The 18570-nt window shown below is 42.2% G+C and overlaps 1 protein-coding gene across 1 annotated transcript in view; it reads left to right on the top strand.

The window, feature by feature from the left end:
• The window catches only part of ZCCHC7 (zinc finger CCHC-type containing 7), a 299973-nt gene that overhangs the window by 149799 nt on the left and 131604 nt on the right, over positions 1 to 18570 (top strand). The window contains exons 4-5 of the mRNA XM_069767439.1: positions 1775 to 1900; positions 3873 to 4043. Of these exons, the coding sequence (XP_069623540.1) occupies positions 1775 to 1900; positions 3873 to 4043 (297 nt within the window). The remainder of the gene's footprint in view (positions 1 to 1774; positions 1901 to 3872; positions 4044 to 18570) is intronic.

Genomic DNA, 18570 nt, shown 5'->3' with positions numbered 1-18570 from the left:
TTCAGTTTTGAGAACTGCGTAAGTAAAGCGAGCGTCTGTGAAAATATAGGAGAGAAACTGCCCACTAATCCTACAGAAACCTCTGGAAGAGCATGGCATTGTGAATGTTACACATATACAGCCTTTATTCTACTGAGTTAAACAACTCAGCTTTATCTCATGATGGAAGAACCTTTGGATGGTAAAATATTTTCCTCAAAAAGCAGTTTATTGAAAAAAATCCGATTTAAATTAAAAAAAATCCGATTTAAATAAAAAAAATCCGATTTTTTTTTTTTTTTTTTTAAAACATTGATTTTTATCCACCCTGTCTAACACCAATATACTGTCAAATATAAGTCAATAGATGATAGTTATGTGATCATTTATTTAAAATTACTAATTTATAGTTATTTTTCCCTATGATATTGTATTAAGTTGTATATTACCGTATTTTTCGGACTATAAGACGCACCGGACCATAAGGCGCACCCCAAATTTGGGGTGAAAATTGCAGAAAAAAAGATTTTTTATAAGATGGGGGTCCGTCTTATTGTCCGAATTTACAGTATCTTACCTGGGGCTGGTGGTGGCAGAGCAGGGTCACAGGAGGCAAGGTGTCGGCAGAGGTGGGGTGATGCTGGGATGAGGAGGTGCTGGGATGAGGAGGTGCTGGGATCAGGAGGTGCTGGGATGAGAAGGTGCTGGGATCAGGAGGTGCTGGGATCAGGAGGTGCTGGGATCAGAAGGTGCTGGGATCAGAAGGTGCTGGGATGAGAAGGTGCTGGGATCAGGAGGTGCTGAGATGAGAAGGTGCTGGGATGAGAAGGTGCTGGGATCAGGAGGTGCTGGGATCAGGAGGTGCTGGGATGAGAAGGTGCTGGGATGAGAAGGTGCTGGGATCAGGAGGTGCTGGGATCAGGAGGTGCTGAGATCAGGAGGTGCAGTGAGAGGTATGGCGTGAGAGGGGTCCCAGGCTTACCATGCAGGCTTCCGGTGGCAGAAGAGGTGCGGTGGCAGAGGTGCAGCGGCAGAGGAGGCGCAGTAAGCGGGGTCCCTTTCTCCAGTGAGGTGATGCAGCAGCCCGGTAAGCAGGAGAGCCGGGTGAATCCTGTTGTTAGCGGTGGTGGCGGCCATTTTTCTGAGGCCGCGCATTCGCAGATGGAGTGCTCTGCTTCCCGGGGCTTCAGGAAAATGGCCGCGGGAGGCCGCGCGTGCGCAGATCGCGGCGGCTATTTTCCTGAAGCCCCGGGAAGCAGAGCGCTCCATCTGCGCACGCGCGGCCTCAGGAAAATGGCCGCCACCACCGCTAACAGGATTCACCCGGCTCTCCTGCTTACCGGGCTGCTGCATCACCTCACCGGAGAAAGGGACCCAGCTTACTGCGCCTCCTCTGCCGCCGCACCTCTGCCACCGCACCTCTGCCACCGCACCTCTGCCCCCACGGTAAGCCTGCATTTCGACTATTAGACGCACCCCCCATTTCCCCCCCTTTTTTTGGGGGGAAAAAGTGCATCTTGTAGTCCGAAAAATACGGTACATGATTTATATGCTAATATGCTTACCTCTATAACCTAAATTGCACATATATTTACATCCACACTAAAGAAAAAAAACGTAATCATTTCAGGCAGTGTTGGTTTAAATGTTGCAGTTTACATGAACATGTAATTAGTGATGGAACATATTATATGCAGAGTCCCTAAGCAAGGAATGGGTAAAATTTAATTTTAAAATGTTTATCTCTATCATCAGCCATCACGTTATTAATCCTCCACTTCTTTCCCAATTTAAGGCTCAGATCACAAACACTACTCGCCTACGACGTTCCAAATTCCGCTACTATCCGGAAGATAAGAATGTTATATGCAGGAACTGTAACAAGCGTGGTCATTTGTCAAAAAGTTGCCCCGAGCCTAAAGTAAGTTAACTAGATGTAGTCTGCAAGATCATCCTGTTGTTTTGTTTGATTATGACTAGACTGTGGGCATCTCCCAATAAACCTGCACATGTAATTGTTAACAAAATAATGGCTGCAAGAAATGTGACAAAACTATGATGTATTGACTTTGTATTAAATGGCCAATTAGTTATTAATTGATAATTTTGAGTCGAGACTATTAGAGCTCCAGGAAACGTTTTACCAGTTCAACATCTTCTCGTTCCAAAATTGGAAAACTTTGCTTTCAACAACTGTTTTTTTTCCCTCTGTATGACTTACGGTGATTTATTTGTTCCTGATCGTGGTAAGCAACTTATTTCCCAGTTTATTCTAAATTCCATTATACTAGTTTGCAAACTTCATGGCTTGCTGATTAAATTAGCCCCATTCTCTATCACAGCCGATGTATAAAGAAAGAAGGGGGCTGGCTTAAAGGGAACCCATCACTAGGTTTCCCCAAAATAAAGTATGGCCACCACCTTTAAGACCATTTTTACAGCATTCTAACAAGCTGTATGTAAGTCCCCAATCCCCTCTGCATGGCACAAAAAAAAAAAGAAAATTCATTATATCCAAGTTAGTCCGGTCCCACAGGTGGCTCTGGTCTTTATCCGGCTCTTCCTCACTTACCACAATCGTCTCCTCGTCGCTACTTCATGTAGATGACGCATTCTAAGTTATCCATACGGTGTCTCCCAATCACCCTCCTGCGCAGGCGTACTTCACTCTGCACTGCAGAGGGCAGAGCATAGTACTGTGGTGTGCATGCATCGGCTTTACTTCTGAGTCATTGGCTCTCTTTGGCCTTTCCTGATGCATGCACATTACAGAACAGGCAAGAGAAGACATGTTGGAAAGCTCAACTGTCATGTCCGGTGGACGGCACAACATATGGGTATAACGAGAGGATAAAGGGAGAGGAGAGGAAGGCCCTAAGGATAGCGGGTGAGGGATGGGACAACTCTTGACACCATCCTGTGTCTGTCCCTAAGCTCCCCCTAACGCCCTATGTGTGTCCTTTCCTCCCCCCTTCCCGGCTGCCGTCACGTGCCTAGACCTTGGCTGTCATCTCAGCTAACCCTGGCTAGTGCACTGGCCAGCAAGGATACTAACCTTGCCACTGCAGGTGATATAACAACAGGGAAAGAGACAAACTGACAATACGCACCAAAGCGGGAGAGTAAACGGCTCCGGGTAAACAGGACTCCCAACAGTGGCAATACCACAGCCACAGGGAGAGCTCCACACACCTAGCTGGTCTGCATAGAAGTAAACACAATAACCGACGATTATCTGATGGGTCTTGTGACTAAAAGGATCTGGGAGTGGTTACCAACCAACAACATTTGACCAGCCTAAAAGAAGCTGCCAACAGGAGACTGACATTAACTCTTGCAAGGCTCAAAGGAACAAACTACTTTTAAATTCCAGCGGACCCAGAGCTGCCACGAATCCCATAATGATTTGTGACATCAGCACAATCTTTCTGTTTCGCACTGCTTGTTTGCTCATGCTGCTCCTCATTCTTCTTCCCCCCTTTCCACAGCGTATAATAGGCTGTGTTACCTGCACATTGAGGAAGTCAGAGTTCAGCTGGTTTTTCAGAGTAGATGATGAGTTCTGTAGTCAGGAGGGAATAAGTTGCTCATAAGTGGAGACAAAAATCTGAAATCTATGATAAAATATATTAACAAAGTTTCATGCATTCGCTTTTACTATTTATTTGTTCAAAATTTGTTTAATATATACACTTCACTTTTAACTATTGAAATGAGAAGTCGGGTAGCCCAATTTCACACATTTATCTAGCTATGTGAGCAAATGAAAAAACTTTTTTTTTTCTGTTTTCATTATTTTTTTTATGGAAAGCATTATACTTTTTAGTTATTGCATATTTCAATTATAGTGCTTGGTAATGATTATAATATATTTTCTTTTTTCTTTTTACCAGAAATTGCCAGCGTGTTGCCTTTGTGGAAGACGAGGACATTTGCAGTATGATTGCCCAGACCCGTATTGTTCAAACTGTTTTATGCCAGGTCATATCTACCAAGACTGTAGTGAGCGACCTCATTGGCAGAAAAAGTGTTTTCGCTGTTCTATGATTGGCCATTATGCAGATGTAAGTGTTTATATTTTATATTCTACCTATTAAATTGGTTTATCACAATGTTCATTTTTAGGGTATTACTAAGCACAATAGAATTCCTTCAGTAAATTAAACCTTTCGCTGTCAGAAAATATTTTCAATTTTGACTGACACAAAACCTGATTTTTTTTTCTTAATAAAAATATTATACCCCATACTAGGGTCTGGCTGGTAAGTTTTAGCCTGGGGTGCAATCATAAAACACTGGCCCACAAGTTGTGGTGGCCGTTAACCTCCTAATCTCTGGTTGCTTCAATAAAGCAACAGAGGTAACTGGCCATTAAAAATAATCATAGTTGGTGTTGTTTTCATTATGGGATTGCACACACTTGTGCAATACTAAATACATTATTGAGCTGTTTGCAACATATCCAAGCTTACTACGTAGATACGGGAGCAGAGCCAAGCTTACAACATAGTGTTTACAGGAGTTAGAGAGCAAACCAGCGGTATATAAAAAAAATTTGTTTAAAAAACATACACTAACCTGATGCAATTGTGGGATACGCAAAAATTCCAAGGTATAACGATAATAAGCTGCAATAGATTTATAGATCAGAAGACCAGATAGGAGTGATAAAGGAAAATAATATGGACTTTTCTGCTCTGCTCGTGGACTGATGAAGGATCCAGGATAGACAGAACTGCATTAATTGCAGTTTTATTTTCAACACGTCTTGAGGTTGTCACACTTTTTTTTTTTAAGATATTACCACACACCTGTGTTTTTTTTCCTTCATCACAAGCTTGCTATATAGATACGGGAGCAGAACCAAGGTTTCTACAAGAGCCAAGGGTCACTACGAAGGTTACATACATACAGGAACAAAACCAAACTTACTACATAGAAACAAGAACAGAACTAACTTAATACATAAGATATGGGAGCAGAACAAATCTTACAACATAGGTATGGGAAGAGAACTACCCTTGCTACATGTACATGGGGGACAGAACCAGGCTTGCTACATAGATATTGGAGAAGAACCAAGCTTACTACATTACTTCAGACATACTGGAGTATAACCGAGCTCACCACATAGATTCGGCAAGAGAACCGAGCTTACTACATAGATATTGGAACAGGATCAATGTTATTCGGACTGTCGGATGCACCTTACTATAAGACACTTTTCAGGTTTAGAGAGCAGAAAATAGGAAAAACGTATTTTCATGTAGTTGAAAGCTCCCTAGCAAAGTTAAAAATAATAATAAAAAAAAAATGGAAGGGTCATTCAAAAATATTTTGATTAACTTTCATAAAGTAGGGAGATAATGGATCTATTGTTATTGTTTCTCTGCAGCTTGTGCATTATACGTAATATAACTTTACAGCACACACATTATGTACGCTCCCAGCACCGCTCACATGTAGACAACACTGCTGCGCACACACGCTGCTCTGCTACTTATACACACATCCAGCTCCACTTCATATGCATAAACATACCTAGCTCTGCTACATATACATAGGCTCTGCTACATACATGTGTGTGTGTGTGTATATATATATATATATATATCACTGTAAAAGTCAGAAGGACGGTAAAACCTAGGACTTACCGGTCAATCTGGACATTCACCGAGGCCGTCGGTAAAAGCTCAAAATGAAAAGTAAAATTGGACTTTTACTGGTGAAGTCTTGGTAAATGTTAACATTTCTCAACAGCATTGGTAAAAGTCAGATGTATTCCATATAAACGAACGATTTTGGACTTTTACCTGGGCGAATTGGTAAATCTTTATTTACCAGCATGTGTTGGTAAAAGTAACTTTGAGTCACAGAATTATGACTCTGACCAGCAGATGATGGTGGTAAAAGTTAACTAAACGCAATTTCTGACTCTGATGAAGGCCTTAATCGTTAGAAATATTTTTATTCTTAGCAGATTTTGTTCATTGTTATTACCATATTTTCCCCATTTACTCTTATTACATTTATAAAAACTTTGAACACTGTGTCCTCCATTTCCTCGCCCGCGGTGGCTTACACTTTTTATTACATCCTTCTCAGCTACATTTACCAAGAAGCCGTGGTAAATGTGCACATTTACCAACAGCGCTTGGTTAAAGTCCATCTTCACACCAGATATTTCTCACTTTTACCAACGCTGTTGAGCAATGTTAACATTTACCAAAACTTCACCGGTAAAAGTCCAATTTTACTTTTCATTTTGAGCTTTTACCGACGGCCTCGGTGAATGTCCAGATTGAACGGTAAATCCTAGGTTTTACCGTCCTTCTGACTTTTATATATAAATATACATTTTTTTAAATTTTTCTTCTCCAAACTTTTACATTTGAAATATCATAAAAAGTAAAATCGGCCAAAAGTTTGGGCTTCCTGCTTGGTTAGTACCTAGTAGCACCCCTTCTTGCCAAGAGTCTTTTATTTCTTGTTTGAGGGATTTTCATCCATTCACCGTTGGAAAATTCTTCCAGTTCTGTGAGATTCCTGGGTTGTCTTGCATGCACTCCTATTTTGAGGTCTAGCCACAGATTCTTTTCAACCTCAGCTTTTTGATTTACAGATGGTGTTATGCTTGCATCAATAATTTGTTGAAATTTATTCCATTCTTCTCTCTACTCATGAAATGTTCCCCATGGGATTGGCTATAACACAACCCCAAAGCATGATTGATGCACCCCTATGCTTAATAGTTGGCAAAATGTTCTTTTCCTGAAATTCTGTGTCCTTTTTTCTCAACACATACCTTTGTTGTGGACAAAGAGTTCCATTTTAACCTCCAGAGTCTACTAAATCTTTCTGAAGGTCTTTTGCAGTCAAGCGGGGTTCTGATTTGACTCTCTAGCAATTCTATGAGTAGCTCTCACTTAAATCTTGATTTTTTTTTTTTTTTTTTTATTACATTTCATTTTGGAAAGGGCAGCTTGAAAGCGATTTGCCTTATAGGCAAGTCAAGTCTTATAGTCTTGGCTTGCTTTGTGGGCTTCCACCATTTTCATTTTCAGCGTGCTAGGCAGCTGCTTAAAAGAACCCATGCTTCTCTTTTTGGCACAAGGTTATGGGAGGCAGTTTTTTTTTTTATAAATCTGGGAAATTTGTATCACCTGACCTTTCCTATCGATGATAGTGAACAGGCTTTAACCCTAACAGGCTAATTAAGGTCTAAAACCTTAGTGAATGTTATTTGGGCGTACACATCTCCCCTATATTTCCATTAACAGATAAAAGACCTGAGTTGGGGACTTGCCTTTTTTGTGGATTGAGTTGAAGCTGTTATTGGGACCATTTTACATAAAGTTTGGGATCATGTTTATCCGTCGCTCTACGCTGAGCACTTATTTTGAGGTTTCCATCTAAATTTCTGAGTAACGTGATTCAGATGAACCCCCCCGAGGGATCCTTTCACTATAATGAGACAGGAGATTTAATTTGGCCTCTGTCTGGCCGCTGTTCAGCTGTGTCCTTCTTTTCAGAAGTGCACAAAACTGTGGTCGACGGCACTGCCGGATCACAGATCAGATGGGGTTCAGTTCAGGTCTGGAGATTGGGCTGGCCATGACAGGGATTTGATGTGGTGGTCCTTCATCCACACCTTCAGTGAACACAGTAAAAAAAAAAAAAGTAAAAAAACAATGCTTTATCATCATACCGCTGAACAAAAAGTGGAATAACACGCAATCAAAAAGACGGATATAATAAAAATGGTACTGCTGAAAACATCATCTTGTCCCGCAAAAAACGAGCCACCATACAGCGTCAACGGCGAAAAAATAAAAAAAATTATACCCCTCAGAATAAAGCGATGCAAAAATAATTATTTTTTGTGTAAAATAGTTTTTATTGTATAAAAGCGCCAAAACATTAAAAATGATATAAATGAGGTATCACTGTAATTGTTCTGACCTGAAGAATACAACTGCTTTATCAATTTTACCAAACGCGGAACGGTATAAATGCCCCTCCCCAAAAGAAATTAATGAATAGCTGTTTTTTGTTCATTCTGCCTAACAAAAATCGGAATAAAAAACGATCAAAAATGTCATGTGCCTGAAAATGGTACCAATAAAAACGTCAACTCGTCCACAAAAACAAGATCTCACATGACTCTGTGTGTTGTGAATTCTGTTATCGAACTCCCTCCTGTGGTCATGAATGGTACTTCGGCGTGTTCTGTCCATGGACTCCCTCTGGTGGCTGTGAGTGGAGCTGCTGCTTCTGAGGTTCCTTCCACAGGTGACATAGTTTATTCTTTGGCTGGCTGTTCTATTTAACTCCACTCAGATCGTTACTCCATGCCAGCTGTCAATGTTCTTGTACTGGTTCAGTTCGCTCTTGGATCTTTCTGGTGACCTGTCTACTCCAGCAGAAGCTAAGTCCCTGCTAGTTATTTATTTGTTCATTGTTTCCTTGTCCAGCTGGCTATCATGATTTTGTCTTGCTAGCTGGAAGCTCTGGGATGCAGAGTGGCACCTCCGCACCGTGAGTCGGTGCGGAGGTCTTTTTACACACTCTGCGTGGTTTTTTTGTAGGGTTTTGTGCTGACCGCAAAGATACCTTTCCTATCCTCAGTCTGTTAAGTAAGTCGGGCCTCCCTTTGCTAAAACCTGTTTCATTTCTGTGTTTGTGACTTTCATCTTTACTCACAGTCAATATATGTGGGGGGCTGCCTTTTCCTTTGGGGAATTTCTCTGAGGCAAGGTAGGCTTTATTTTCAATCTTTAGGGCTAGTTAGCTCTTAGGCTGTGAAGAGGCGTCTAGGTCGTGTTAGGTACGCTCCACGGCTATTTCTAGTTGTGTGATAGGATTAGGGGTTGCGGTCGGCAGAGCTCCCACTTCCCAGAGCTTGTCCTGTGTGAGTTTAACCATCAGGTCGTTCCGGGTGCTCCTAACCACCAGGTCCATAACATCTGTGGGGCCAAATATGGAAAAATTATAGCTCTCAAAATTTGGTGATGCAAAAAATATTTTTTGAAATAAAAAGCGTCTTTTATTGTGTGACAGCTGCCAAACATAAAAACCCGCTATAAATAGTAAATAAAACCCCCCTTTATCACCGCCTTACTTAGGGAAAAATAATAAAATTGCAAACATGTATTTATTTCCATTTTCCCGTTAGGTTCGGGTTGGGGCTAAAGTCAGGGTTGGGGCTAAAGTTAGGGTTTGGATTACGTTTACGGTTGGGTTAAGGGTGTGCCAGGGTTAGGGGTGTGGTTAGGGTTATGGTTACATGTTCACATGTGAGGGCAGCGGAAGCTGATGTGTTCCACCAACTCCATATTCACCCCCCCAGGGAGCAGAAGCAGACCACAAGTTAGCTATTTCTGTAAGTTTTTCTCCTGTTATTTTGTACTGTTTTGCATAGTTGTATGTCTTTTTATTATCATATTTTTATACCTTTTTCTTACTGTATGCACTGAACCTTTTTGTATTAAAGCATAAAACTTTAACAAGTTGAACCTTGAATGTTCTAAAAGAATCCATAGCCTTAAACTGTATGATCCGTATGAGTGGTAGACAGTATTAGTACTATTTCCGGGACTTCTCGCCCGTGGATTCGGTGAGTGGTGGCAGCGTGTATGAGCGGGTGTGTAGCCTGGGTCGGTGTGTGATTTATGCTCCCATTACAGCATAGGACAGTGGTTGAATGCTGGACTGATAGTGGGGAGATTGATTAACCCTTGCAGGCACAACCCCAAGTCACATGCTGAGAGCGGGTACGTGACGAATTAGTGACACCACATAGAGGGATCCGTGACAACTGGTTAGGTTAGGATTAGGGTTAGGGGTGTGTTCGGGTTAGGGTTGTGGTTAGGGTTGGGATTAGGGTTAGGGGTGTGTTGGGGTTAGGGGTGTGGTTATGGTTGGATTAGGGTTAGGGTTGCATTGGGGTTAGGGTTGGAGTTAGAATTGGGGGTTCCACTGTTTAGGCACATCAGGGGCAATACAAACGCAACATGACGTCCGATCTCAATTCCATCAAATTCTGCATTGAAAAAGTAAAACGGTGCCCCTTCCCTTCCGAGCTCTGCTGTGCACCCAAACAATGGTTTACCTCCCCTTGGGAAAATACAAAACTGGGGCTAAAAATCATTTTTTGTGGAAAAATAAATGATTTTTTATTTTCACGGCTCTGCGTTATAAACTTTAGTGAAACACTTGGACCTTCAAAGTTCTCACAACACATCTAGATAAGTTCCTTGGGGGGTCTAGTTTCCAATATGAGGTCACTTGGGGGGGGGGTTTCTACTGTTTAGGTACATCAGGGGCTCTCCAAAACGCCACTTCTTCCCTTCCGAGCTCTGCCATGCACCCAAACAGTAGTTTTCTCCACATATGGGGTATCGGCGTACTCAGGACAAATTGCACAACTTTTCAAGTCCAATTTCTCCAGATACCCTTGGGAAAATGCAAAATTGGGCGCTAAAAGATCATTTTTGTGGAAATAAAATTATTTTTTAATTTTCACTGCTCTACATTGTAAACTTTAGTGAAACAATTGGGGGTTCAAAGTGCACACCACACATCTAGATAAGTCCCGTAGGTGGTCTACTTTACAAAAATGGGTCACTTGTGGGGGGTTTCCACTGTTTAAGCACATCAGGGCCTCTCCAAATGTGACATGGCGTCTGATTTCAATTCCAGCCAATTCTGCGTTGAAAAAGTCAAACTGTGCTTCTTTTCTTCCGAGCTCTGCCAAGCGCCCAAACAGTGGTTTACCCCCACATATGGGGTATCGGCGTACTCCGGACAAATTGCACAACAACTTTTGGGGTCCAATTTCTCTTGTTACCCTTGGTAAAATAAAACAAATTAGATCTGAAGTCATTTTTTGTGAAAAAGTAAAATGTTCATTTTTTTTTTTAAACATTCCAAAAATTCCCGTGAAGCACCTGAAGGGTTACTATACTTCTAAAAAGTGGTTTTGAGCACCTTGAGGGGTGTATTTTTTAGAATGGTGTCACTTTTTGCTATTTTCTATCATATAGACCCCCTCAAAGTGAATCAAATGTGATGTGGTCCCTAGAAAAAAAAAATGGTGTTGTAAAAGTGAGAAATCGCTGGTCAAATTTTAACCCTTATGACTCCCTAACAAAAAAAAATTTTGTTTCCAAAATTGTGCTGATGTAAAGTAGATATGTAGGAAACCTTACTTATTAACTATTTTGTGTGACATATCTCTCTGATTTGAGGGCATAAAAATTCAAAGTTGGAGAATTGCAAAATTTTCACTAAATCCATTTTTTTCACAATTAAACGTAATATAAACAAAATTTTACCACCATCATGAAGTACAATATGTGAAGAGAAAACTGTCAGAATTTTCCGGATCCGTTGAAGCGTTCCAGAGTTATAACCTCATAAAGGGACAGTGGTCAGAATTGTAATAATTGGCCCTGTCATTAACCCCTTTCTGCCATTGGACGTACTATTCCGTCCATGTGGGGTGGGCCTTACTTCCCAAGGACGGAATAGTACATCCAGCGCGATCGGCCGCGCTCACGGGGGGAGCGCGTCCGGGTGTCAGCTGCCTATCGCAGCTGACATCCAGCACTTTGTGCCAAGAGCGGTCACGGACCGGCCCCGGCACATTAACCCCCGGCACTATGCCGGTATTATAGGGAAGCATCGCGCAGGGAGGGGGCTCCCTATGTGCTTCCCTGAGACCCCCGGAGCAACGCGATGTTTTTCACAAAAAATTTCACAGCTCCAATTTGTTTTACTTTACCAAGGGTAACAGGACTACTTGTACAACAACTTTTGGGGTCTAATGTCTCCTGAGTACGCTGATACCCCATATGTGGTGGTAAACTACTGTTTGGGCGCATGGCAGAGCTCGGAAGGGAAGGAGCGCGGTTTGACTTTTCAATGCAAAATTGACTGGAATTTAGATGGGACGCCATGTCGCGTTTGGCGAGCCGCTGATGTGCCTAAACTTTGAAACCCCCCAGAAGTGACACCATTTTGGAAAGTAGACCCCATAAGGAACTTATCTAGATGTGTGGTGAGCACTTTTACCCACCAAGTGCTTCACAGAAGTTTATAATGTAGAGCCGTAAAAATAAAAAAAATCATATTTTTTCACAAAAATGATCTTTTCACTCCCAATTTTTTATTTTCCCAAAGGTAACAGAAGAAACTGGACCCCAAAAGTTGTTGTGCAATTTGTCCTGAGTGTGCTGATACCCCATATGTAGGGGTAAACCACTGTTTGGGCGCATGACAGAGCTTGGAAGGGAAGGAGCTCCGTTTGTAATGCAAACTTAGATGGAATGGTCTGCAGGCGTCACATTGCGTTTGCAGAGCCCCTGATGTAGCTAAACAGTAGAAACCCCCAAGTGACCCCATATTGGAAACTAGACCCCCCAAGGAACTTATCTAGATGTGTTGTTAGAACGTTGAACCCCCAAGTGTTTCACTACAGTTTATAACACAGAGCTGTGAAAATAAAAAATCCTTTTTTTTTCCACAAAAATTATTTTTTAGCCCCTGGTTTTATATTTTCCCAAGGGTAACAGGAGAAATTGGACCCCAAAAGTTGTTGTCCAATTTGTCCTGAGTACGCTGATACTCCATATGTTGGGGTAAACCCCTGTTTGGGCGCACGGGAGAGCTTGGAAGGGAAGGAGCACTGTTTTACTTTTTCAACGCAGAATTGGCTGGAATTGAGATCGGATGCCATGTCGCGTTTGGAGAGCCCCTCATGTGATGTGTTTCTTTTGGGGATGGTGCTTCTATCATTCCACGTTTGATAAAATTGATAAAGCAGTTTTATTCTTCGGGTCAGAACAATTACAGCGATACCTCATTTATATCTCTTTTTATGTTTTGGCGCTTTTATATGGTAAAAACTATTTTATATAAAAAATAATTATTTTTGCATCCCTTTATTCTGAGGACTATAACTTTTTTATTTTTTCGTTGATGACGCTGTGTCGCTGCTCGTTTTTTGCGTGACAAGATGACGCTTTCAGCGGTACCATGGTTATTTATATCTGTCTTTTTGATCGCATGTTATTCCACTTTTTGTTTGGCGGTATGATAAAGCGTCGTTTTTTGCCTCAGGTTTTTTTTTTTTTATTTACGGTGTTCATTGAAGGGGTTAACTAGTGGGACAGTTTTATAGGTCGGGTCGTTACGGACACGGCGATACTAAATATGTGTACTTTTTTTTTTATTTAGATAAAGAAATGTATTTATTGGAACACTATTTTTTTTTCTTTATTTAGGAATTTTATTTTATTTTTTACACATGTAAATATATATTTTTTCTAACTGTTTTACATTGCCCCAGGGGGACATCCTGCTATAGTGTCAGATCGCTGATCTGACTCTTTGAAATGCACTGTGTCAGATCAGCGATCTGACAGGCACTGCAGGGAGTTTTCAGGGTGCCTGCTCTGAGCAGGCGCTTGAAAGCCACATCCCTGCAGGACCCAGAAGGCCCCCTGCAGCCATTTTGGATCCGGGCCTGCAGGGAGGAGGAGGTAGGAGACCCTCGGAGCAACGCGATCAGTCTCAAGGATGCACACAGGGAGCCCTCTCCTTGTGCGATGCTTCCCTATGCCGCCGGAATGCTGTGATCATCTTTGATTGCAGTGTGCTGGGGGTTAATGTGCCAGGAGAGGTCAGTGACCGCTCCTGGCACATAGTGCCGGATGTCAGCTGCGATAGTCAGCTGACCCCCGGCTGCGATCGGCCGCTCTCTCCCCCCTGCGATCGGCCGCTCTCTCCCCCCCTCCCCCGTAAACGCCGCTGGTCGCTTTAGACGTACTATCCCATCGGTAGTCATACGGGCCCATACCACCTCGACGGGATAGTACGTCTAATGTCAGAATGGGGTTAAGTCCATTAGGGATCAAAGGTATCATGAAAACAAAAGGATCATGCCAGACAGGTCGGGGATAAAGTTCTGGAGAATAGTAAAGTAGGGCTAGGTTGTAAACACATCTCACACAGAGCACTGTTCTATCTGTCATCCAAACTGGAAGGAATATGGAACAGCTGAAAACCAGCGCTGAGATCTCATCTCCTGAGATGTTGGTGCCAAGATCTCCATCTGCGCATGTGCCGCCCCCGGCAGCCATTTTTTTGTAGTCCACCTCATGGGAAACGAACAGCACTGAATACTCGCAGCGGCGCGCGCCACATTGCACATTCAGTCTATGGAGCTCCGTTCAGAGCTGATGGGTTGCTATGATAGCCAGGTGTCTATTCAAGGCCTCCGTGCCTATGATAACAAGGTTCCTATGAAACTGTGCCTGTGGCCGTGCTTCAAAGCAGACAGTGATTTTTGCTATATGCAGCAATACTGTGGTATTGCTGTGTACAGTATAGTACAAGCGATCAGATGAGCACAGGTTCAAGTCCTTTAAAGGGGACTAATAAATTCAACGCAAACTAAAATGGCAACAGAACCCAATTTTTTTTATTTATTTTTTTTACAAACTTCTGGAGGTTTTCTTCACCACTACAATGGTAATTAAAAAAGAAAAAACACAAAAAAATCGTACCGATGAGAACTATATTGCCAGGTAATTTTTACCGCAGTGTGTCACTATAAAAATAATTCCTAAAGAAACAATGTAAAGAATGGCGGTTTTTCTTTTTTTCGCAATTTCACCACTCTTGGAATTTTGTTTCCTGTTTTCCAGTACACTATATGGTAAAATGAATAGTGTCATTCAAAATTACAACTCATCTCACAAACCAAGCCATCATATTTCTATGTGGACAGAAACATAAAACAGTTATGGCTCTTGGTAGAAGGGGAAAAAAACAAGAACTGAAATTGGCCATGATTATAGCCCCAACAGTGTTGAATGGGACCTTCAGTAGATTAGAAATTCTTCTGTAGCTAATGCTATCAGTATGTTTTGCAATAATTACCGTAGTTTGTGAAGGTCTTGAGACAGCTCACTAGTTTTACCCATCATGAGATGCTCTTCACCTCTTTCTTCATGTGTTCAATACTTTTTCCCAGTGTTATTTCTCATTATTACACAATTTAATTTATGTACATATATGGTTTGATTTCCTTGCTTGTGTGCATTGGATGGGTTGTTACCAACATCTGTGAGAACTTCATGTTAATAGGACCGTTAGAAATATATTTTCTTAGAAAGTTGTTGACGTGTTCAGCCCAATGGTGGTAGCGTTGCTGTTGTCTGTAAAATGGTGTTGAGTTAATGCTGCTATAAAAGGGCTCGTGCAAACAACCATATTTGTCCAAATGCGATCCAACAAATCACTGGGTCGCACTCAGACCAATGTTAGACACTGGGGTTATGCACATGTCAAATTTCTTTGAATCAAGCCAGTACGGGGAAAAAATGCAGCATGCCAGAGTTTGAGTGTGGGGAAAACATCGGTCTGCACTCAGATGACCGCTGATGGAATGGAATAGATGGAGATTTTTTTCTCCATCGTCTCCTCATCCGAGAGAATTGGATCACACTCTGATCGAAGTTTGATTTGCATACTTGACCCATTCTTTCAGATGACAGAATACACTGTTCTCTGCACCTGCCCTACATGAGTAAAATAAATGTGTATATGTACACACACATTGGTGATGTGTACACTAGATGCAAATACATGCGTCATCTGGCCAAGCCCTTGTGAATAAGAAGAGAGGAGTAAGCTGCTGCCTTGACATAAGTATATCTAACCTGAAGATGATGGTACTGCATAAACTATACAGTACAGAGCAAAAGTTTGGACACACCTTCTCATTTAAAGATTTTTCTGTGTTTTCATGACTATGAAAATTGTAAATTCACACTGAAGGCATCAAAACTATGAATTAACACCTGTGGAATTATATACTTAACAAAAAAGTGTGAAACAACTGAAAATATGTCTTATATTCTAGGTTCTTCAAAGCAGCCACCTTTTGCTTTGATGACTGCTTTGCACACTCTTGGCATTCTCTTGACTAGCTTCAAGAAGTAGTCACCGGAAATGGCTTTCACTTCACAGGTGTGCCCTGTCAGGTTTAATAAATGGGATTTCTTGCCTTATAAATGGGGTGTGGACCATCAGTTGTGTTGTGCAGAAGTCTGGTGGATACACAGCTGATAGTCCTACTGAATAAGCAGCTAAGTAAAAAAAAAAACGAGTGGCCATGAAGAAATGAAGGTCAGTCAGTCCGAAAAATTGGGAAAACTTTGAAAGTGTTCCCAAGTGCAGTTGCAAAAACCATCAAGCCCTACAAAGAAACTGGCTCACATGAGGATCGCCCCAGGAAAGGAAGACCAAGAGTCACCTCTGCTTCTGAGGATTAGTTTATCTGAGTCACCAGCCTCAGAAATCGCAGGTTAACAGCAGCTCAGATTAGAGACCAGGTCAATGCCACACAGAGTTCTAGCAACAGACACATCTCTACAACAACTGTAAGGCTTGGTTCACATTGCGCTATGGCTCTACATTTAACGGACTACGTTACACCGTGGCATAACGCGGTGTAACGTAGTTCGTTAACGCCGCCATAGACTGCAATGTCGGACGCATCTCTAGCGCACGCCCGCACGACACATGTGCCGTCATTTGAGTGACGGACCCGAGACGCGGGCTGCAGCATTTCCGGGTCCGTCACTGCTAGCGCAGATGGAACTAGCAGAAGCTCCATCTGCGCCAGCGCTGTGCACTTGCGTTAGTGCAGTCTGCTTAACGGATATCTTGAACGGACTGCACTAACGTAGTGTGAACGTAGCCTTAAGATGAGACTTTGTGCAGCAGGCCTTCATGGTAAAATAGCTGCTAGGAAACCACTGCTAAGGACAGGCAACAAGCAGAAGAGACTTGTTTGGGCTAAAGAACACAAGGAATGGATATTAGACCAGTGGAAATCTGTGCTTTGGTCTGATGAGTCCAAATTTGAGATCTTTGGTTCCAACCACCGTGTCTTTGTGCGACGCAGAAAAGGTGAACGGATGGACTCTACATACATGATTCCCACCGTGAAGCATGGAGGAGGAGGTGTGATGGTGTGGGGGTGCTTTGCTGGTGACACTCTTGGGGATTTTTTCAAAATTGAAGGCATACAGAACCAACATGCCTACCACAGCATCTTGCAGCGGCATGCTATTCCATCCGGTTTGTGTTTAGTTGGACCATCATTTATTTTTCAACAGGACATTGACCCCAAACACACCTCCAGGCTGTGTAACGGCTATTTGACCAAGAAGGAGAGTAATGGGGTGCTACGCCAGATGACCTGGCCTCCACAGTCACCAGACCTGAACCCAATCGAGATGGTTTGGGGTGATCTGGATCGCAGAGTGAAGGCAAAAGGGCCAACAAGTGCTAAGCATCTCTGGGAACTCCTTCAAGAGTGTTTGAAGACCATTTCCGGTGACTACCTCTTGAAGCTCATCAAGAGAATGCCAAGAGTGTGCAAAAGGTGGCTATTTTGAAGAACCTAGAATATAAGACTTATTTTCAGTTGTTCCACACTTTTTTTATTAAGTATATAATTCAACATGTGTTAATTCATAGGTTTGTTTCCTCAATATGAATTTACAATTTTCATAGTCATGAAAATGCAGAAAAATCTTTAAATGAGAAGGTATGTCCAAACTTTTGCTCTGTACTGTATAGTTTATGCAGTACCATCATCTTCAGGTCAGATATATTTATGTCAAGGCAGCAGCTTACTCCTCTCTTCTTATTCACAAGGGCTTGGCCAGATGACGAATGTATTTGCATGGAGAGGATGGGAATGTGCATGGTCACTTTGTTTTAGTTTGTTTTTTATTCTACTTTATATCTAGTTCAATAAAACCTCTATATTCACCCTTTTCCTATATATTGTTAACTTAAGAGGATTTACAGAATAGTTGAATAATGCAAGGTTGATGTGTTCTCACCATTCCTTGGGAACAGGGGTCCTGAGCCCTTGTTCATCTTAACGGCACAGCCGCCATATGAAGCCGTTAGAATGGGGCAGTGGTCACTTACTGGTAGTGCCGCTTCATCCAGTATCCATGCCATAGACTGACTTAGAAAGTGGAGTCTAATGGTCAGCTGCTTCCATAAACCCTGTAGACATTGACCATTGTGACCGGGCAAATGCTTGATTCAATCTCCAATCTATTGCAGTTCAGTGAGGAGTAAATGGCTCAGGTCGCTGTTCTAGTGATTGCCAGAAATTCCTCCTATTTCTTTATTCATTTTACCATACCTACATACAGGAAGGTGGCTAAATGAAATTGACCCTTTGCCCTCTCGTACATGCAGCTTCAAGACAACCCGTTCAGCTAATGCATGTTACTTTTATGGCCCTATGCGATAACTACAACAGGGAAGCTTATATCTATAATATAACGCTGGGAGCGTCACTCTGTCCGAAGCCTTTATAGACTGCGCAGGTGCGGCGCTCCTAGCGATACATTATAGAGTGTCAGGAAAAAAAATGGCGCCGGAAGGCGCAGACTGCCGGGAGCAGGGGGACACCGTGCACATATTTGTGCCCTGATTATGCTGTGGCACTTCATGCCACAGCAATTTGTTACTTACGCCATTCCTTTCCGC

Source organism: Ranitomeya imitator, chromosome 1 (assembly GCF_032444005.1).
Source record: "Ranitomeya imitator isolate aRanImi1 chromosome 1, aRanImi1.pri, whole genome shotgun sequence".
Taxonomy (NCBI): Eukaryota; Metazoa; Chordata; class Amphibia; order Anura; family Dendrobatidae; genus Ranitomeya; species Ranitomeya imitator.
The sequence above is the reverse complement of the archived record's forward strand: the minus strand, read 5'-3'. Positions and strand labels throughout refer to the sequence as shown.